The following is a 22,187-nucleotide window of genomic DNA, read 5'->3' as shown; positions in this document are numbered from 1 at the left end:
TCCAGGTCCAGGTCCAGGTCCAGGTCCAGGCCCAGGTCCAGGCCCAGGTAACAGAAGAAGGTAAGAAAGCAATCTGACAGCAAGGAGCAAAGGGCTGGTTTGCAAATCTGCAGGGCTGATGAGGAAAGTGGGAACAGGTGAGTAGGTGGGCGGGGCGGGGCGGGCCAGATGTGGGAGTGAGGTCAATGGGACACAAGTCAGAGGGCCCCTGGTGGACAGTTAGGGCACTGAACAGAGGGACATGTGGCCTCATGGAAGGACAGGATGGTAAAATGTGACAATTATGCAAATGTTGGCATATGACTGCTAAAGTGACTGTTGTTTTACTCTAATGTCCAGCAGGAGGAGACTCCACTTAAAGCTGCATTCTCTCTAATGTCCAGCAGGAGGAGACTCCACTTAAAGCTGCATTCTCTCTAATGTCCAGCAGGAGGAGACTCCACTTAAAGCTGCATTCTCTCTAATGTCCAGCAGGAGGAGACTCCACTTAAAGCTGCATTCTCTCTAATGTCCAGCAGGAGGAGACTCCACTTAAAGCTGCATTCTCTCTAATGTCCAGCAGGGGGAGACTCCACTTAAAGCTGCATTCTCTCTAATGTCCAGCAGGAGGAGACTCCACTTAAAGCTGCATTCTCTCTAATGTCCAGCAGGAGGAGACTCCACTTAAAGCTGCATTCTCTCTAATGTCCAGCAGGAGGAGACTCCACTTAAAGCTGCATTCTCTCTAATGTCCAGCAGGAGGAGACTCCACTTAAAGCTGCATTCTCTCTAATGTCCAGCAGGGGGAGACTCCACTTAAAGCTGCATTCTCTCTAATGTCCAGCAGGAGGAGACTCCACTTAAAGCTGCATTCTCTCTAATGTCCAGCAGGAGGAGACTCCACTTAAAGCTGCATTCTCTCTTATGTCCAGCAGGAGGAGACTCCACTTAAAGCTGCATTCTCTCTAATGTCCAGCAGGAGGAGACTCCACTTAAAGCTGCATTCTCTCTAATGTCCAGCAGGAGGAGACTCCACTTAAAGCTGCATTCTCTCTAATGTCCAGCAGGAGGAGACTCCACTTAAAGCTGCATTCTCTCTAATGTCCAGCAGGAGGAGACTCCACTTAAAGCTGCATTCTCTCTAATGTCCAGCAGGGGGAGACTCCACTTAAAGCTGCATTCTCTCTAATGTCCAGCAGGGGGAGACTCCACTTAAAGCTGCATGCTCTCTAATGTCATTTGTCACTTCTGCTTCCATACAACCTGTTTGGTGGCGTACATTTCTGCAAACCACCAAAATTGTCGATATGAAATGTTGATATAAAACGTATTCAGCGCCCTCTAGCGTCTGTATGACTCAACGCACCGTTCTTTTAACCATCAGTGAGTGCTCCGGAAGTCAGGTGATGTGGTATAACGAGCCTCAAACTCCACTTAGAGAGGAGGTCGGGGTGGATGGTTGAGTCATACTCAACAACGGGTCGTTGTTGTGCTGGAACGTTTATCGACGCCAATGTTTATTTCTGTCCCCACAGACAGAATGCTTAAGGTGCACTGAAGACGCTGCGTTTATTAGAAAATGAGGCGCCGCAGATGAGTTATTAGTTCCCTGTTGTTGCCCGACAGGTGATGTCATTTTCGGTATTTGCACCTCGTGCTCCAAACCCCCGCCGCCAAAACACCAGGAGCCGTCTATCGGTGTGTGAACAGAGCTTGAGGCATCTGGCAGTATTACAACATGATCAAATCCTGCCTCAGTCACCGGCCTGGATTAAAATAGAGCAGGAGTTGCACCGCAATGTGCAATCTGCTCATGACAGCTGCAGGTCGGTTCGGTGATCTGAGACTGAAGGAGCGGCTCGTGATAGGAAATAAAAACTATAATCCTCCACGAGAACAAGATTAGCAAAGGTTGTGACCTGGATGTTTGAGCCCACAGTTATCTGCTCTAATACTGATAAGAGCTGCTGCCGCCTCCCTCATATCAATAGCACTCATTCAGATGCTCACTCAGAAAAGTGTGGTGATTGGATCAGAAGAGTCGGTTGGCAGTATGGGTTGTGTACCGAACTCTGCACTTTTAAGGGTGCTACTACTCAAAGTTCCTTAGATAACTCTCGTCAGAGTTAATCACAACAAACCGCTGTATCAGATGTAGAAAAGACCTTAGATCACTCATTCATCTTCAGCCTCTTGTCCCTGTCGGGGTCGTGGGGGGCTGGAGCCGATCCCAGCTGACATCGGGCGTGAGGCGGGGTCCACCCTGGACAGGACGCCAGTCTATCACAGGACACATAGAGACGAACAGAGACAGACAACCATTCACACCTACGGGTGATTTAGAGTCATCAATGAACCCAACACCTGCACGTCTTTGGACTGTGGGAGGAAACCGGAGAACCCGGAGAAAACCCACGCACACACGGGGACAACATGCAAACTCCACACAGAAGGGCCCCAGCCAGGATTCAAACCAGGAACCCTCTTACTGAGAGGCGACAGTGCTAACCACCACTCCACCGCGCCGTCCCACCTTAGATCACAAAAAAGGACGAGAAAGCACAAGAACCAAAACACGACAAAGTCATCAAACAAAGTCAAAGATGAGGGCGTTCATCACTTACTCGCTCCTGTTCAGATCATTTAAATCAGGGGTGTCAAACTCAGGTCCGTGGGCCAAATCTGGCCCGTGGTGTAATTATATTAGGCCCTCAAGATCATATCATGGTTCTCTGAGAGCTGGCCCGTGAGTATAAAGCACATCCACGTCTCCTTTTCTGTTCACACACATGAGCATCCATGCTACCAGTCTCTGCAGACACACTGAATCCACCCCTCCCCAAAAACGACCCAAAGAAAGATGGAGGACAGGAGCTTTCAGCAGCGGTGGGAGGCAGATGATCTGTCTTTGTTTTTCTTTTTTAGTAAAGAAAGATGAAAACATCACAAAAACGTGAAGAAACGACTGAAAACAGACGCAAAACACAACAAAAACGTGACAAAATTACTATAAATAGACGCAAAACATCACAAAAACGTGACAAAATTACTAAAAACAGACACAAAACACCACAAAAACGTGACAAAACGCCTAAAAACAGACGCAAAACATCACAAAACTACTAAAAACAGATGAAAACACCACAAAAAGACAACAAAATGACTAAAAACAGACACAAAACACCACAAAAACATGACAAAATGACTAAAAACAGACACAAAAGACAACAAAAACGTGACAAAATTACTTAAAACAGATGAAAACTCCCCAAAAACGACCCAAAGAAAGATGGAGGACAGGAGCTTTCAGCAGATGATCTGTGTGTGAAGGTAAAGAGCTGTTTGTCACCGTGGCTGTGACCAAAGAATCAAACAGAAGAAACACCACGACAAGAACAAGGAGCTGCACTGGAAAGGAACAGGTCAGAAGGAACATGCACATCTGCCCACTGTGAGCTGGAGTTTGACGCCCCTGATTTAAATGATCCTAGGTTGGATACATCCATGTTAATAATAACAATGTATATGAGCAGGAGAAGCTCAGTTGCAGATGTGGCGTGGGCGTATACGGGGGGTGGGGCAGTTCCTGCGTCGGTGTGTGTGTGCCAGCAGATGCCCACACAGTGATCGAATCAGTGCCTGGAAATGAAGTTATCTGTGCGCCGGCACAAAGGCCACGCCCGCGGGGACCGGGACACGGGAGGGAGACGATGACTCACATCCAGCCCTCCACTCCTCTGTCTCTCAGCAAACACGAACCATGATCACAACAAAGAGACCGAGCAACAAACTCTGTTCAGTCAACCCTGCAACATGATGCTCAATCTCAGCACTTACAGATATAACGCGCTCTTACTGAGGGATCTACACGCTTGAGTCATCGTGACGCCATTTTGACGTGTAGAAAGATAGAAAGATAAGATCACCCTGGGGGAAAATGGCTGCCTCCATCACTCTGTCTGCTGGACAAATGAACAATGCTCGGACCGTCCAGTGGGGTTATTATTAGAGGCCTGTTGAGTGTGTGTGTCTGTGTGAGACGTGAGCCCAACACCGGCTGCTGCGGACAAACCGGCTGACCGTGCCAGCTGACGGCCTGCGGTCAGATCTGGTGGGGTCGGGTGAATAACTCAAACCTGAACCCAGCCAACGCCTACTCTGTCTTCTCTCTGCAGTCCAATCCTCAGGGTTTTAAAACAAACAAACAAACAAACAAACAAGAGAAATAACAAACGCAGTGAGGGGACCCCATGGATGTGTTGGTGGAATGAAAGTGGTGCTTTTCGAGGTGCCTGGTGGAGCAGGAGCCCGGTATTTGCCGGTGTAGTGTCCAACAGTGTTTCACACATCAGACAGCTGATGGTTTATTGATCAGTGACGCACCAACGACACGTTTGAATGTGCGAGGACAGAAACAGCTATCCCCTCCACGTGTATTAACACATATACAAATAATCCGCTTATAATATAATAATGTTTCTTTCAAAAAGCATTTTTTCCCCACAAAAAGTATAATTTCCACATTAAAGTCCTTCAAAAGATATCTGCCTTCTACCTCATTTAAAAACTGACAGGTAGTTGTGATGTCACAAATCAGAAAATTGGAGACCTGGCCCTGGTTGTGGATGGCTGCTCCATTTTCCCATCTACGGAGGTGCGCAACCTCGGTGTTATGCTGGACTCCACTCTCTCCTTCCGGTCTCACATCAACAATGTCACCAAGTCGGCCTTCTACCACCTCAGAAGCATCTCACGACTCAGGCCTTCACTCACACCTTCAGTAACTGAGACACTCATCGGTGCCTCCATCACCTCCCGTCTGGACGACTGCAATGGTGTCCTGTCTGGAGCGCCCACCAAGGCCCTGTGCAGACTGCAGTATGTTCAGAACTCAGCTGCCGGGGTTTGAACCCACACACAGCCCTGGCAGCACATCACTCCCATTCTCCAACAGCTCCACTGGTCGCCAGTCAAGTCACGCATCGCCTACAAGATCCTCCTGCTCACCTGCAAATCTCTCCATGGACTCTCACCACAACACCTCACAGATCTCCTCCACCCCTACACTCAGTCACGCTCCCTGCGGACCTCTGACAACGACCTGCTGGCCACCCCCCGCACCAGGTTACAGACTTTTGGGGACAGGGCTTCTCTGTCAACGCTCCCACACTCTGGAACAGCCTACCGCTCCATGTCCGCTCCGCCCCGTCCCTGCCTGTGTTCAAAAAGCAACTCAAAACCTTTCTTTTCACCGAGTCCTTTGACCCCTAACCCCCCCCAATTGTTAAGCGACCTTGGGTACCATGAAAGGCGCTATATAAGTCCAAGTTATTATAATTATAATTGCAAATCACACTCGTAGGCCCCGCCCCTCCAAATCGGATTTTCAATCAGTGCAGATAAATGTGAAAACAACGTCCTCGTATCAAACTCTGCACAGACGTGATTCTGCAGAGTGAAGCTCAAACATCAACTGGAGGAAGAGGAAGAGATTCTTATTTGGGTGGAGGGGGGCTTTAATGTCTTGGCTGTAAGGTAAGACCAATCATTTAGTTATTATATCCAAGAACGAGTCCTGACCCCAAGTGAAGGAGTTCAAGTACCTCGGGATCTTGTTCACGAGTGAGGGGACGATGGAGCGTGAGTTTGGCCGGAGAATCGGAGCAGCGGGGGCGGAGCTGCAGTCGCTCTACCGCACCGTTGTGATGAACAGAGAGCTGAGGAAGGCAAAGCTCTGGATCTACCCTCAGTCCTGGTTCCTACCCTCACCTGTGGTCATGAAAGCTGGGTCAGGACCCAAAGAACCAGGTCCAGGTCCAAGCGTGTGAAATGTGTTTCCTCAGGAGGGGGTCTGGAGTCTCCCTTAGAGAGAGGGGGAGAAGTTCAGCATCCGTGAGGAACTCGGAGTAGAGCCGCTGCTCCTTTGTGTTGAAAGGAGCCAGTTGAGGTGGTTCAGGATCATCTGGTAAGGATGAACCCTGGGCGCCTCCCTAGGGAGGTGTTCCAGGCACGTCCAGCTGGGAGGAGGCCTCGGGGAAGACCCAGGACCAGGTGGAGAGATTAGATCTCCACACTGGCCTGGGAACGCCTCAGGATCCCCCAGTTAGAGCTGGTTAATGTGGCCCGGGAAAGGGAAGTTTGGGGTCCCCTGCTGGAGCTGCTGCCCCTGAGACCTGACCCCGGATAACAGGCTGAAGATGAGATGAGATCCAAGAATGATAGGTTTTTTCCTTTAGCCGTCTCTGTTGCTGACCTTTGACCTCCTCTGTGGAGAGAACAGGAGGAGGAGGAAGATCAATTAAGTGACCAGTTCATTGATCTGCACTTTAAAGCGTCAGATCAATAACACACACACGTAAACGACCATTAAGTTCGTCATTAATCTCTGCATTAAAAATTAAAACCTTGGCTATTTTGCATGAGAATGTGTTTGGGTCAAAATGTTATATCCAACTACAGATTTAACCTCAAAGTACTATTTTAAAAAGTATCCCGGCTGGGGCCCTTCTGTGTGGAGTTTGCATGTTGTCCCCGTGTCTGCGTGGGTTTTCTCCGGGTTCTCCGGTTTCCTCCCACAGTCCAAAGACGTGCAGGTGTTCGGTTCATTGATGACTCTAAATCACCCGTAGGTGTGAATGGTTGTCTGTCTCTGTTCGTCTCTATGTGTCCTGTGATAGACTGGCGTCCTGTCCAGGGTGGACCCCGCCTCACGCCCGATGTCAGCTGGGATCGGCTCCAGCCCCCCCACGACCCCAACAGGGACAAGAGGATGAAGATGAATGAATGAATGTCTATATTTAATATATTTAAATGTACCAGTGATGTCAAACTAATGATCTTACATCTTACTTTATGATATATCGTTGTTTTATTATTTTTCTTTTTAATATACTTAATATTTTTGAGAAACCTTTGTTGCTGTTGAGTGTGAGGTTGTTCAATGTTATGTCCATTACCTGTACTGAACATATACAGTACACACGAACACACACACACACACACACCTGCAGCTGCAGCAGCAAACACCACAGTGCCCTCCAGTGGTGACAGCAGGATCCTGCACCCACATCCAAATAAAGAGAGCGAGCCAGACTCGTGTGTAGGTCAACTTGTCTATTTAATATATAAAATACGGTCAAACATACGCAAAAAGGGGAGGCGGGGGAGAGGGGACCAATGGATACTTTGGTACAATAACAAACACTTTTTTTTTGTAAAAGCAGTATAGAATTTGTAATAACATATCAGTGCATACTTTATTTATGAAAATATACACAAGTTGTATATCATTCTCCAAAAAAACAAAAACAAAAGAGAGTTTCTTTACAACAAAAGAAGCAGACTAGCCGAACACAATATATTAGCTATCATTTATTTAAACTTTTTTGTCTTAAATGTATTTCTGTGTGACGTATACTCGTGTGGATATTACATTTGTATTTCCTATAACATGATTCACTCGTCGCCCATGCATTGACATCAGTGTGTCTGCTCAGAAATAAGTTAGACGTGTCACGCGCCCCGCTCCGCCCCGCATCGACCCACCCCGCCCCACACCCTAACCCAGCCCCACACCCTCGCCCTAACCCAGCCCCACACCCCTGCCCTGCCCCACACCCCCGCCCTAACCCTGCCCCGCCCTGCCCCACGGCAGCGCGCGTGGACCGAGACGTTTGTACATTTGGACTCAAAAGTTGCAGCATCGTAAGCGGTTCCGTCTCCTCCCGTCCGCGGCCGTGCGCGCGCTAACATCACTACGTTTGTGTTTTTCATGTCATAAAAATCGTGCAACATTAGTAAACACCCTTTTTCAAGAAGAACAAAAACAAACGAGAAAACAAATCCCCAAAAAATAAGAGAAAAAATATATTTATAGAATATTTTTTTTATATATAATAAAATAAAATCAAATTGCAAATAAAACAAAATGCCTAAGCTACAGAAAAGAAAAGGTTCTACGTCGTCACGGCCGTCAGAGAGAGCGACGACGACGACGATGATAATAATAATAATAATAATAATAATAATAATAATAATATCAATTCTCAGAGAACAATTAAAAACAGACTGTCACCGGCACAAATTAACACTGGAAAGTGAGTGAGACGTCTAAACATCATTGTACAGGAGCAGGGTTGTGTGTGTTTTTAGGGGGTGGGGGGGGGGGCACGATTGTCTTTGTTTTGTGGTTACAGCGCCCCCTAGTGTTGCTCTGAGACAACGTGCAGCCGACAAACTAGTCCCGTCACAGAGGACGAGTCCTGGGCGCCTTAAAGAGTCCAGCTTGTGTTTGCTTTTGTTCGACGCTCGGGGGGGGGGGGGGGGGGGGACAACAGTCTTAACAGTCAAAGCGTTTACACTCGAGGGGGAGGAGGGGGGGGGTTATGTTCGCAATACTGACGCCCGAGACTTGTCACAGAGCGGATGAGTGTGTGTGAGTGAGTGAGTGAGTGACAGACGGAGAGGAAGGAGGAGAGGATGATGGGAGTATGGAAATGACCCCCACCACTAAAAAGAGAATTGGACTTCATGTCAGCGCCTGACGCCCGCCGCTGTCTGGACGGAGTAAACAGAAAAGTAGTGAGGGATGAAAAGAGAGTGTGTGTGTGTGTGTGTGTGTGTGTGTCAGATTAAGTGAGTGACAGGGTGACAGGGTGGTGACGAGGGCCCGCCCGTGATGAGGATGTGGTAAAAAGACCCAAAGTCGACGAGTCAGCGTTGGATTTGGGAGGTAGTGATTAAAAGATCAGACCTGGTTCTGAATCCTCCGGCTTAACGGAGGAACGACACCCGACGAACTGCGCCTCCCGAGCGTTTAACGAGCAAATGGATGAGTGAGTGCTTTGAGAGGGGGGGGGCATGAATTTGCCCTCTTGACCACTATGGTTTTTAAAGTCTTCCCTCTAAACTCTGAGTCACCCGTTACAAAAATGACATCCTTCACATTTCCTTCATAGTGGAAAAATATCAAAGCAGGAGACCCTTTAAATACACGTGCATGGCTTTTTAACAGGAGGGGGGGGGGGGGGGGCGTAAACTCTTATCTGTGTGTGTGTGTGTGTGTTTGCTCTAGAGTTGGACTGATGTGTCTTTGTTCTGCTGCTGTAAATACTCAACACTCTGACACTTCCACCATCAGGGGAAACTCAGTGAAAAGTGTTTAAATGCTGAATGAAACGACCAAATATGAACTGTCAGATTGTTTTCAGCGGTGAGTTCGTTTCTTAGCTGATAGTTCCCCTGATTGACCCCGTTGTGCCTCTAATTCCAGTTCTACATTATTATTTTCCACTTAAGTTATATCTTTTAACCAACTACCAAATGTTCATTTATCCTCAAAGTCACATCCACAGACCGTTTATGTAACGATGGACGACGGCGGCGGCTCCCTAAAGTGAAGCTAAAACACTACGATGCCCCCTGGTGGCTGGCTGCAGACGGACGGACCTGAGGAGTGAAGTTCATCCGCGCTCGACCAGAGTTTGACTGAACTCCAACAGCTCTGCAGGAGGAACGGGGAAATAGTTCCCAGTCTAGATGCACAAACAGACTGATGGCTGTAATTAAAGCTAAAGGAGCCTCCACAAAGTGTTACATCTGGGGACTCATCCAAAGAACCAGGTCGGGTCCAAGCTTGTGAAATGTGTTTCCTCAGGAGGGGGTCTGGAGTCTCCCTTAGAGAGAGGGGGAGAAGTTCAGCATCCGTGAGGAACTCGGAGTAGAGCCGCTGCTCCTTTGCGTTGAAAGGAGCCAGTTGAGGTGGTTCAGGATCATCTGGTAAGGATGAACCCTGGGCGCCTCCCTAGGGAGGTGTTCCAGGCACGTCCAGCTGGGAGGAGGCCTCGGGGAAGACCCAGGACCAGGTGGAGAGATTAGATCTCCACACTGGCCTGGGAACGCCTCAGGATCCCCCAGTTAGAGCTGGTTAATGTGGCCCAGGAAAGGGAAGTTTGGGGTCCCCTGCTAAAGCTGCTGCCCCCGAGACCCGACCCCGGATAAGAGGCTGAAGATGAGATGAGACTCATCACTTATACAACCCTGCTGTTCTAGTTTCTCATTTTTTAACATTTTTTTTTTACATTTTGGTTTGTAAATTATTTATTTAATGCGATAAAAACAGGGTGATGCGTCGACGGCTGTGAGCCACTCGTGATTGGTCGATCACTTCTGCGCCGACTCTGGCTGCAAAGCTACAACATGGCTGGCTTCACTTTTGCAGAGTCGGAGGAAGCGGAGCCGCATCGTCCGTATTTATAAACGCTCTGTGGGGGACAACGCTGATTCTTGATGCACTGCAATGACTTAATTCATTTTACGCCTTAATTTGAACGTCTCCTTAACGTCTTATTAATCAAAACTGCCTTTAATGTGTGGTTTTTATTTCTAGTGTAGTGTTGTTTTATATTTCTACAGGTAAAGTGACTGAGTATGATGCAGAGCTCTCTCTATAAACACCACGTATGATCATTACGTGTATTTGAACGTGTCTGTAAAGCACTTTGACGCGTCTCTATGAATAAACTTTAACCTGCGATCGCCTCGTAGAGCCAAACACGAGGAAAAGCTTTAATCTGGTAAAAACTACTAAAGACAACCGCTCCAGATTGAAAGGCTGATGAGAGCGACTGCATGCTTCGATGCTGTAATGGGCTTTAATGGGACACTTTTGTCCTCGGGGTCAGAGTGTGTTTGCTGCACACACACACACACACACACTATCACAGACTCGTCACAGGAGCTCAGGTTACACTGGATTAGAGACGAGACCATTTTTCGCTTCCCCATACCCAACAACAAGAATACGGGAATATCAGTCCAACCCTAGGGTGTGTGTGTGTGTGTGTGCGTGCATGTGTGTGTGTAGGGGTCGGGGTGTGAAGGTAAAGCGTGCTCCGTCACTGTCAGTGACAGAGTCCCGTCACTGCTCACTCAAAACAGTCCGAGTCACCGCGGCGTCTTCCCTTTCTGCCTCTACAGCTCCCTCTGTGGGCTCGTCCACATATTACACTTTATATACACGCATAAATAATAATAATAATAATAATAACAATAAAAAAAGAGACTGATCCACTGAGAATCCGCGTGTTGTTTTCCGTTTTTCTGAGGGATATCCTGCCGAATATATAGTTTCTATATACAATCCCTGTCGTCTGTCCGAGTGTCCCGATGCAGAGCTGCCCGCGCGACGGCCTCAAGCTGCTTAAATATATATATACTTGTATATGATCTGTGTGTTTGTTGGTTCAAACCTTCAAAAAACACCTTATCCCTGTCACACAAAAGCCACAAAGGTTACAGATTGCTTATATACACGGTACCTCGCCGATCAGCTCTCTATCCAAAAGTCACAAAAATAATCTCAGCTGTGTTCATCGCAGGTGTGTGTGTGGAGGAGGAGATCCAGGACCAACATCTGCCCAAATCACTGTTTAAAAAACGACCAGTTGAGGTAACAAACACACACACAGGCACACACACACACACGCACACACACACACACACACGCGCCTTTCTCAGCATCTGTAGTTGACACGATGTGGGCGAAACTGGGAGGGTCAGCGTCACGTGTCGTTGAGCTGCTGCAGCTCGTCCCTGATCAGAAGAAGAGCAGTCTTTTACCTCGGCAACGGGTATCACCTTTCTGGTTTTGCAGCTCGTCTGCACGGGGCGGTTTAAATAAAAAGGGGGGTGGGGCTGGGGGGTTGTCAGTCTCGTACAGAGGCCAAAGCGTCGGGCTGCTGACGTGGCCGCCGGCTCTGCTGAGGGAGAGGGGTGGGGGGTCGTCAGTCTCGTACAGGGGCCAAAGCATCGGGCTGCTGACGTGGCCGCTGGCTCTGCTGAGGGAGAGGGGGTGGGGGTCGTCAGTCTCGTACAGGGGCCAAAGCGTTGGGCTGTAGACGTGGACGCCGGCTCTGCTGGAGGGGGAAGGGGTGAGGGGGGGGGTTCTCTTTTAGTGTCTTCATATTCAAAGCTGAATCCAAACTCTAAAGATCGACGGTCGAGACAGAAGAACAAAAACTCCACGCTTTAAAAAGAGCAAGAAAAAGGGCCCCGAACTCTAGAGCGACACGACCGTGGTCGGGCCCACGTGTACAAAGGTGTGCACTCACTCGGCGGCACTGACAGCAAAGGACGTGGGGGTGGGACGACCTCACCGGCCGCTAAACAAACGCAGGGCATGCTGGGAAAAAACACCAGCGGCGTCTCAACATGTGGCGTGAAACGGTCCAAGTGGCCAAATTTAGGGGTTTTCTCGTCACTGTGGCCTGAAACACCGACTCACTCCTATTCAAACACAGCTCAATCAAATGTTTCGACAGATAATCCCTGGTTTGGTGGCTCAACCTCCTTTTGGGGGGTTTGTGTGTGTGTGTGTGTGTGTGTGTGTGTGTGTGTGTGTGTGTGAGAGTGAGAGTGAAAGTACACTAGAGTTCAAATGTGTTTGCACATTGCGAGACAAGTGTGTGTGAGCACGTACCACATGACGGTGTTAGCATGCTTGTGTTGTGTCTGTGTGTGTCAGGAGGTTACTGGGTCCATGGCGGGGATAAATATGTGTGTGTGTGTGTGTGTAAGTGTGTGTGTGTGTGTGTGTGCAGGGAGAAGGAGATCAGGGGCATCAGGGCTGGTGGGGGCATGAACACAAGCCACAAGTACACATCTCCGTCTCCATCTGTCCGTCCGTCCCTCTCCGGTCACCTCTTCATGTGACCCAGGTGTCCAGCCTCATCCTCTTGACGTTGGTCCCGTCCTGCTCCTGGGGCTCGGCCGCCGAGGACAGGACCACCATGGCAGGCTGCTGGGCCCCGGCGCCGCCCTGGTGGAGAAAGTCCGGAGCCCCGCCTCGCCCCTGGGCGCCGTCGTCCCGGTCGCTGCCATCGTACGAGCTGGCGTTGCTGCTGAGGCTGTCGACCGGCGAGCGACCTTGACCCCCCACTTCCAGGCGCAGGGTACCGGGGTAGGCGACCGACACCAGGCCTTGACCCTGGAGCTGAATCTGGCCACCGCTGCCTCCTCCAACTCCGCCGCCGCCGCCGCAGGTGGAGCTGGGAGTGCTGCGGTCGCGGTTCGGTGAGACGGGTTCAGACTTGATGTTGATGTTGGGGTTGGTGTTGACTGTCAGCGCGGCGCCCTGAGGTATGTGACCCACTGGCCTGCAGGGACGGGGAACAGAGAGATGGAGGGAGAAGAAGAGGAGTGAGAGCGCTGACAGGAGAAGAACGTAACCACACACCTGTGCTGTTCTTCAACATCACATGAAGCAGAAGTGAGCAAACGCTGCAGAGAATTCAAAATGAATGCATCACACATCAACGGGACTTTTCAATAACACAAGTTTTCAAAGACAAAGAGCGGAGACAGTCTGCGGCGGCGCTGCGGACCACAAACTTGGGCACACGGAGGACAAGGACGCACGAGACAGAGAGGACGACACTGGAGGCCACAGAGAAGCACAGTCCAGAAGCCATGCAGCCCCGACACCCCGACGCTTCAGGTTTAGCCCGGTCAGGTTCACGCTCACGCTCGATTACAAGTGAAATCAGAGCAGGTAAAAGGTCACGCACACACACACACACACACACACACACACACACACACACACACACACACACACACACACACACACACACACACACACACACACACACACACACACACACACACACACACACACACACACACACACACACACACACACACACACACACACACACACACACACACACACACACACACACACACACACACACACACTTGTTTGCTCTCCCAGCTTGACGAACATCTGGCTGTCAGACACCAGCATCTGTCCGCTCCTTTACACCGATAACAACACTCTTTCCAATAGTTGGTGTCTAAACGTCTCAGATTTACACACACTCAGATTTCTTTGCGTTTAAAGACACGAGAAACACGACGTCACAGTTTGACGTGTGACGGCACCCTGCTGCTCTCTGGTCTGCTTTGTGCGTCCCTCCCTTCCTGTCTGCAGGTGTCTCAGTGGGCGGGGCTTGAAACTAGGAGCACCTGGCCGGTCTCCTGGAAGTTTTAAGAGCAGGCCATCTCTCTCTCTCTCTCTCTCTCTCTCTCTCTCTCTCTATATATATATATAAGTATTGTTAATGGTTGCGCTTATGACAGCCGGTCAGGACAGACAGAAATTTGGCGCCGTCTTCTAACCTGCTTTGAAAAGTGAACACATGGAAGTTGGTGATTCGTCTGCGTTCCTCTTGAAAACGACCCCGATGTGGATTTGAAACTAATAAAGGATGACTTTGTTGGATGCTGCTCTCACATGTGTTAGTGATTCTGTCATTCGATCCTAGTCCACCTACTGGCAGCGCTCACCACACCAGTTATCACTTTACAGAAAGACATCTTGTCCTCCAGCTCCACCAGCACAGACCGTAGCATTATGCTCAATACACAGGAACGTGTATTTTCACACCGTTCATCGGACAGAGCAGCGCTGGCTGTGGCAAGAGCTGAGGCAGGTTCCTCTCAGGACACTCGTGTGTCCGCACAGTGGCCTCATTGAAGTGAATGAGGGCGCACTCCCACTGTGCGTCCGTCCCGTGCCCCGTGCTTTAGGGTACTTGCCCCCCCCCCATCCAGGCCCGTTTGTACTCTATATACTGTATACGTTTTTCTTTAGCTGCAAATTTATTGCTACAAACACAAAAATTGCAAAGAAACAAAGAACTTTGCTATTTTGTACCTTTATCACTTTAATCTTAGATGTTTTCTGAACATTTCCTCCTTCAGCTCTGTGATTTTAAACATTTTTAACGGCTCTAATACGCCGTGGCACACCGGCAGTATGTGTGCACGTGAGATTTGAAAATATGATCATGATCACACACTCCAGCGTTTCCATGAAGCCGCTCTGAACAGGAATTCTGTGCAGGTGAGTGAAGATGCTCACGTCTGTGTCGAGTGTCTGTGCTTCTACCTGCTACGACTCTTTGATCAGCCCCTCCGCCCTCACACTGCTCCCCCCCTCCGCCCTCACACTGCTCCCCTACCTCCACCTCCACCTCCGCTGGCTGGGGGCTGAGTGGGACCTGTCACTGAGGCTGACACTGGGGCTCGCTCTTTGACGCGTAGACAGGATTTTTTCGGATTGTGCTCGTTTTCTCTGCCCCTCTCTCTCTCGCCCCCTCTCTCACTCTCTCTCCCTCTCTCCCCCCCAGCTTGACACGGTCGATCTGCATTTGAAGCTCCCAATTACTGCGCTTCGCCCCTCGGGTGTGTTCTAATATGTCACATCATGAGCCATCTGCAGCACTGTATCTCTAATATTCCCTCAATTACTGGCAGACTGAGAGGGGAATTTAAGATAGCACTCCTCCAGGCGATCTGGGTCTGCGGCACTCGAATGTGCTCCAATTCTGACACACACACACGCACACACACACGCACACACACACGCACACACACACGCACACACACACGCACACACACACTCTTGCTGTCTTACATACAAGTGCTGCCACACACACACACACACAGCAGGTAAAATAACTGATACTGGTCGGTCACACACACACACTCGCTCGCTGTCTTGCTCCAATTCTGCCACACACATACACACTCTTGCTGTCTTACATACAAATGCTGCCACACACACACACACACAGCAGGTAAAATAACTGATACTGGTCGGTCACACACACACACTCGCTCGCTGTCTTGCTCCAATTCTGCCACACACATACACACTCTTGCTGTCTTACATACAAATGCTGACACACACACACACACACACACACACACACACACACACACACACACACACAGCAGATAAAAGAACTGATACTGGTCGGTCACACACACACACGGTCGCTGTCTTGCTCTAATTCTGAGACACACACACACTTTAACTCATGCACTTTTGCTGTCTTACATACAAATGCTGTTTCCCACGCACACACACACACACGCACACACAGACACACACGCGAGGGGCTCACTCCGTCTCTCGCCGTGCCCACTTCATCAAACCTGCGCGTCGTGGCTCAGGGGCGGCGCAGGTAGATGGATGGCGGTGCCACGGGGGCGCCGTTGCTATGCCGCAAAAACGGCAGAGTCAGCGGGGCCGGTGACAGTGATGAAGGCGAGAGCGGCGGGCTAGCCCCCCCCCCCCCGAGCCCTAACAACCCGACGAGCACAGCCAGAAGCAGACAGTTGGATACAGTGCAGTGTGATGAGATACAACCGCGTTTCCCAAATTGCTCTGCTCCGGCGAGGACCAACGGCTGCACGGTGACTTACGGAAGTGGTCATTTCCACAACAACGTGCTGCACACACTTGAGTTTGGTACTGAATGCGATGAAGGCCAGTCAGAGCTGTTTACAGCCGAGACTCATCAGATGCTTTTGTATCGTCTCATATTTAAAGGGACGCTTTCACACGTGGTAAGAACCTCTCAGCCTGTGGAAACAGCTGTTTAACGTAAACACAGGTGACAGGAAGCCCCCATAACAGTGGGGTCTAAAGCAGGGGTGTCAAACTGATCCAGTAAAGCTCCGCTGTGGCTGCAGGTTTCATTCAAACCAATCAAAAACACACCTGGTCCAACAAATCAACTGTGTGAAGACAGTTCAGGTGTGTGAGTAAGTCGAGTCAGGTGTGTTCTTGCTTGGTTTGAATGAAACCTGCAGCCACAGCAGAGCTTAACTGGATCTGTTTGACTCCCCTGGAAAGGGTCTAATGAAGAGATGCCGAGGTTGCATTGTGGGAAATGTAGGATCCAGTGTTTTTGGACGTTTGCTCATCATAAGGTGTCGAGATATCTGAGCCTCTGCTGCCTCGACCTTGATCCTTTACCCTTTAAAGTCCCCGGACTTCATGCAACGGTTATACTTCATCACTGGGAAACCTTTAATTATGCTTCATATATAAATCTATATATGAAGAGCTCTTTTCCAAAACGAGATAATAGCCAAATTTAAAAAATGAGTTTGAGTCACTTTGCTGTAACAGAACCTTTTCACTGCTTCATCAGTGTTTCTGCCAAATCGCTTTATTTCCTTGTTTAAAATGGTCTCAAGATGCAGTTCCTTTCCAAACCGCGACCAGCGCCAAACCTATTTTTAGCCTAACTGCGATACGTCCTCTCGACCAATCAGAACTCAGGGAGCGTTCTATGCGATCCAACATGGCGGCGCTCTGAAGCTTTTTAGAGTTTTTTGTGTCGTCCAGCCGTTCAACACGTTCAGATTGAGTGACAGTGAAAAAAACGACTAAAAATAAATGAAAAACACCACAAAAATGTGACAAAATTACTTAAAACAGATGCAAAATACCACAAAAAGTGAAAAAAAGACTAAAAACGGATGAAAACACCACAAAAATGTGACAAAATTACTAAAAACAGATGAAAAACACCACAAAAATGTGACAAAATTACTAAAAACAGATGCAAAACACCACAAAAACTTGAAAAAAACGACTATAAACTGATGAAAACTCTCAACCAATCAGAACTCAGTGAGCGTTCTATGCGATCCAACATGGCGGCGCTCTGAAGCGGGAGAGTTTTTTGTGTCGTCCGTCCGTTCAACATGTTCAGACTGAGCCATAAAAAACATTCTGACAAGATAAACTGAATATTAACCAAATGTGTGGGTCTTGGTTAAAAATGTCATTTTACTGAAAACTATTAAAATGGATTTATAGCGTTTTGGAAAAGAGCTCCTCATGTATAGATATAGTATATTAACTTAATGCTGTGGCTGTAAACCAGACAGCTGACTATAAAAACAATTCAGGACTATTGCAATGATGGATACAAAAGCCCCTGAATCTATTTTTCTGATCTGTTCCCCCACTCATTAAGTCTCCGTCACATATTAAGTAATGTTCCATCTTTCAGTTTATTCCTAATCACATTTTCCTTTGTTGTATCCTCCCCCTGAAAGCTTCTGCACCTCATGAATCATTCACGACTCGTCTGTTTACACGGTTAAAAGTCTCCTCGTTTCAGTATCAAACTTTTGCAGTGAAACTTTGTGAACGTGTGCCGAGGTTCCTCCGTGCAGCAGATATTTTGGGAGGGCGGCGTGCTGTCGCTGTGTGTCTGAAGTGTAGAGAGAGTACAGTACCAGCAGAGGCCCTCCTCCCTGCCAAAGAGCAAGTTGGACTGAGAGGCCAAGCTGTGGAGGGAGGGGGGGTGGAAAGAAAGAGACAAGCAGGTTTAAGAAAGCTCCAACAGCAGGAAACAGTGGGACGGAGGCCGGCCGCGCTCACAGCTGCTTCACTCACACTGACACGTTGTTTCGAGGCAGGAAGTGTTAAAGCCTGCTCTGACACACATTTGATAGTGGTCCACACACACACAATGCATTCTTGCAGTCAGCTCCAATAACACGTGAAGTCATTGGCTGTTCCTGACATGAAATCAGGCCAATGGGAACCCTGAGTGCAGCCGGGCATTAAAGGACTACACCGTCAGTGTTTCAGTGTTTCAGGCAGCCTGTTGGACACACACTCGCTCCTGTGTGACTGCTGCAGTTGGGATAAAATAACATACGTTTAGGAAACACGAGTTTACTGGACGGATGCTGCCCACGTAGTTCCCCCTGTAAGCCTTTAATTCTCTTCTTGACAGCTGCGTGAAACGTCAGATGTTTCTTTTTTTAGCGTTGAACAAAGTGACCAGTGACCCTCCTATACTGTTTTCTAGACCAGAACACATCCAACACTCTGGATCTGAGAGGAAATAATCAGTCTAACCGCGTTTTCCTGTAACCGCACAACTTTAGTCGACCATCCACACGCAAACCGGGTCCCAGAGTGGGAGGATTTGAAAACGCTGCCCATGGCGTTGTCGTCTGGACCTCATACTTTGTTAAAGGACGGCGTCATGGCCCCGAATCCGACCTCAAACCCAGCGACGTCACATAACAACAACAGAGCTGCTGAGTGAGAGGACAGAGACGGACCCAGAGACTGTTGACTGAACTGGACTCTGAGCCACATGCATGGGACTGAATGAGGCCCAGCACAGATGTCTCCCTTTTCCCTGATGCTCTGAATAAGGAGCTAAACTGCTCTAGGCTCTGTTTCTAAATCCAGTTCTAAGAAGCTGTGAAAAGTCTCTAAATGTAGTGAGAAAGTGGCGCCTGGGAGTGCTTTGGGACGGGGAAGGGGCTCCCAGCAGCCCCCTCTGCTCAGTGAGGACACTAACTGCAGAGTGAAGGGGCTCCCAGCAGCCCCCTCTGCTCAGTGAGGACACTAACTGCAGAGTGAAGGGGCTCCCAGCAGCCCCCTCTGCTCAGTGAGGACACTAACTGCAGAGTGAAGGGGCTCCCAGCAGCCCCCTGTGCTCAGTGAGGACACTAACTGCAGAGTGAAGGGGCTCCCAGCAGCCCCCTCTGCTCAGTGAGGACACTAACTGCAGAGTGAAGGGGCTCCCAGCAGCCCCCTCTGCTCAGTGAGGACACTAACTGCAGAGTGATGGGTGCATCAGAGTCCAGAACAGCACCAAAGTCTCCACTAAGACCAGAACCAGGGACACGTTTGTCTCTAGGATGGAGGAGGATTTGGAGAGAAACTCTCCGGTGTTTGGATTCTCCACAGCGTCTCCCCGTCTCTTCTTCTCCGTTGTTGGTGTGTTTCTGTGGCAGTGACAGCGCCACCTCCAGGCCTGGCATGTGAACTACAGCGCCTGGAGTCACTGGTTTCCTGTGGACGCATGGATTTCTTAAGCGGAGTCCGTGTGGATGGGAAACTTTTTAATAACGACTGATTGTGTGGACGTACCCTGAGGCCCTGTCTGTACCTCAGCAGCCTGGGGCAGCTTTTTGTAATAATGAGAGTGAAGAGTTTTTCTCGCTGCTTTTGTGTCGCTGAGCGCCTCGAACGCCACGTCCTAAAGCACATATAGATATTTCATTTGGAGACATGACTGTCACGCTAGAGTAAGAGGCTCAACTCAGCCCGCTCTCCCCTAACGACTACACACAGTAAACGTTCTCTGCCTAATAAAACCATTATCTTCCAGGTAGCAGGACGCTCTAATGAAGCCGCTGCTGGTTTTCACTCTGTGGTTTTGAATGTGTAGTCTGGGAGAACACTGATTCCTCTGGGGAGGTTTTACCGAACAGCCTCTCGTAGCGTGTGTGTGTGTGTGCGTCGTGCCCCTGCCGACAAACAACGTGTCCTGTAAGCAATTCAGCAAATGTGTGTGCACCGTGTTGTTCTTTTTGTTCCCTCTTTAACCACAGCTCAGAGAGACAGACTGAGAGAGACAGAATGTGTTTATGTGGGCGAAAAGAACAAAGTGAGAAGAGCACAAGAAACTTCAGCCAGCGACAAAACACCACACTACGCAGTCCGCACCACACTGACAGGATTTGCAGACAGGTGCTCGAAATTAAGGGATCTAACGGACAGAGCAACAGTGATGTGCTAGCAGACAACGTCCCTCCAAGTTGTTTTGTTTATTTCCTCCTAAAACGTCCCAAATGGAGGCTCCGTCTGCTGACAACACATCGACCGAGTGAGGAAACAAACAGCAAATGGCGTCCGGAGAGCGATTCCGTATAAACGGGAGAACCAGCTGAAAGCGAGGCTGTGCAGGGAGGCGGTTGAGGTGGCAGCCGTGACATTAACATTTAGATTGGGGAGCGAGGAGGGGAAGGCGAGAGTCAACAGGTGTACGGCGAATTAAACCGACAAAAGAGGAGGAAATAAGCAGGAAGTGGCGGAGGAGGAATGATTAAAAAAGGGGGGATGGGAGAGGGTAAGATGCCAGAAATCATTTCCTCGCCGAGCCTGTGGCGTGTTAAAGTGCGGACGACAGCGAAGGCGAGGCTCGCAGCCAAACCGTCATTCACTGTTTGATTGGAAGAGCTCGTTCTCTCGCTGTGAGGCCGCGCTGCGATGAAATCACAAAAACAAGCCGTAGCAGTCTGGGCCGCAGAAGTGCCCACGCCTGCCCGTGCCGTCCCGAGGACCGCAGCATTTCTCCGTTCTGCAGAGAGAGAGAACAGTTTGGCGTGCTGGGAAAGCGTCCCACTTTTCTGTGGCGCTCGCTTGTTTTCGGCGACAGTGATTCTGGCGTTCTGATCCCACACACGGCGCGGCGAAGCTGCCCGGCGCTCTTTCTGCTGGCACGTTAAATCCTGCTTATTCAGGAAAATCATCTCTCTTCTTCCTAATGCTTTAAGGAAAGGCTAAATCAGATCTTTGCTCTATATTAACTATTTTTCCATCTTTATGTCGTACAGAATATTTTCTTGATTATGTTTTTGGGTCAAGAGAAAAGCTTTGGGAGCCGTGGCAGGGCTGAGGGATCTGACGATATATCATCAAAACAATGTCACAAATGTCTATAACAGAATAACTTGCTGAAAGGTGGAGATGTGGAGGAGGCAGCACCGAGCCGGAAGGCAAAGCTCTCGATCTACCGGTCAGTCTCCGTTCCTACCCTCACCTGTGGTCATGAAAGCTGGGTCAGGACCCAAAGAACCAGGTCCAGGTACAAGCGTCTGAAATGTGTTTCCTCAGGAGGGGGTCTGGAGTCTCCCTTAGAGAGAGGGGGAGAAGTTCAGCATCCGTGAGGAACTCGGAGTAGAGCCGCTGCTCCTTTGCGTTGAAAGGAGCCAGTTGAGGTGGTTCAGGATCATCTGGTAAGGATGAACCCTGGGCGCCTCCCTAGGGAGGTGTTCCAGGCACGTCCAGCTGGGAGGAGGCCTCGGGGAAGACCCAGGACCAGGTGGAGAGATTAGATCTCCACACTGGCCTGGGAACGCCTCAGGATCCCCTAGTTAGAGCTGGTTAATGTGGCCCGGGAAAGGGAAGTTTGGGGTCCCCTGCTAAAGCTGCTGCCCCCGCGACCCGACCCCGGATAAGAGGCTGAAGATGAGACTTTGTTGTTGGGAGTGTACGATGTAACCTTATTAAAAATGTGATTATCAATAAATCTAAAATATTGACATATTCCACACAGGAGGATGCAAAACTAGGCTTCACCATGTGGTTATTTCATGTAGACTATTTCCTAATTGGATGATCAGAGAGCGAGACATACTGTGCCGAGTATTGTTATTGAAATATGAAATGACCCGTGCATGAATAGAAGATTCTTCCGTGACAGAAGAAGAGCGCCGGCTGCTCCTTCAGCCTCTTAACGGATCCCAACGCTTTCATACAATCTGGACGACCATTTGTTAACATTCACGGGGCGCTGTGAAGAGCTCTG

The 22,187-nt window shown here is 49.3% G+C and overlaps 1 protein-coding gene across 17 annotated transcripts in view; it reads right to left on the bottom strand.

Annotated features, from left to right (window-relative positions):
* Window positions 1-10,805: 10,805 nt before the first annotated feature.
* The window catches only part of mef2d (myocyte enhancer factor 2d), a 119,627-nt gene continuing 108,245 nt past the window's right edge, over window positions 10,806-22,187 (bottom strand). For 9 of the 17 annotated variants that reach the window (XM_083918691.1, XM_083918701.1, XM_083918702.1 and 6 more), the window contains 2 exons: window positions 18,085-18,135; window positions 10,806-13,133 (listed from right to left, as the gene is read on the bottom strand). In XM_083918691.1, coding sequence (XP_083774817.1) covers window positions 12,683-13,133; window positions 18,085-18,135 — 502 coding nt within the window. In that variant the 3' untranslated portion in view covers window positions 10,806-12,682. The remainder of the gene's footprint in view (window positions 13,134-18,084; window positions 18,136-22,187) is intronic. The other 8 variants (XM_083918703.1, XM_083918704.1, XM_083918695.1 and 5 more) reach the window with 1 other exon arrangement.

Source organism: Echiichthys vipera (genome assembly GCF_963691815.1).
Source record: "Echiichthys vipera genome assembly, chromosome: 8".
NCBI classification, from domain to species: domain Eukaryota; kingdom Metazoa; phylum Chordata; class Actinopteri; order Perciformes; family Trachinidae; genus Echiichthys; species Echiichthys vipera.
This window is presented reverse-complemented; position numbering and strand designations above follow the sequence as displayed.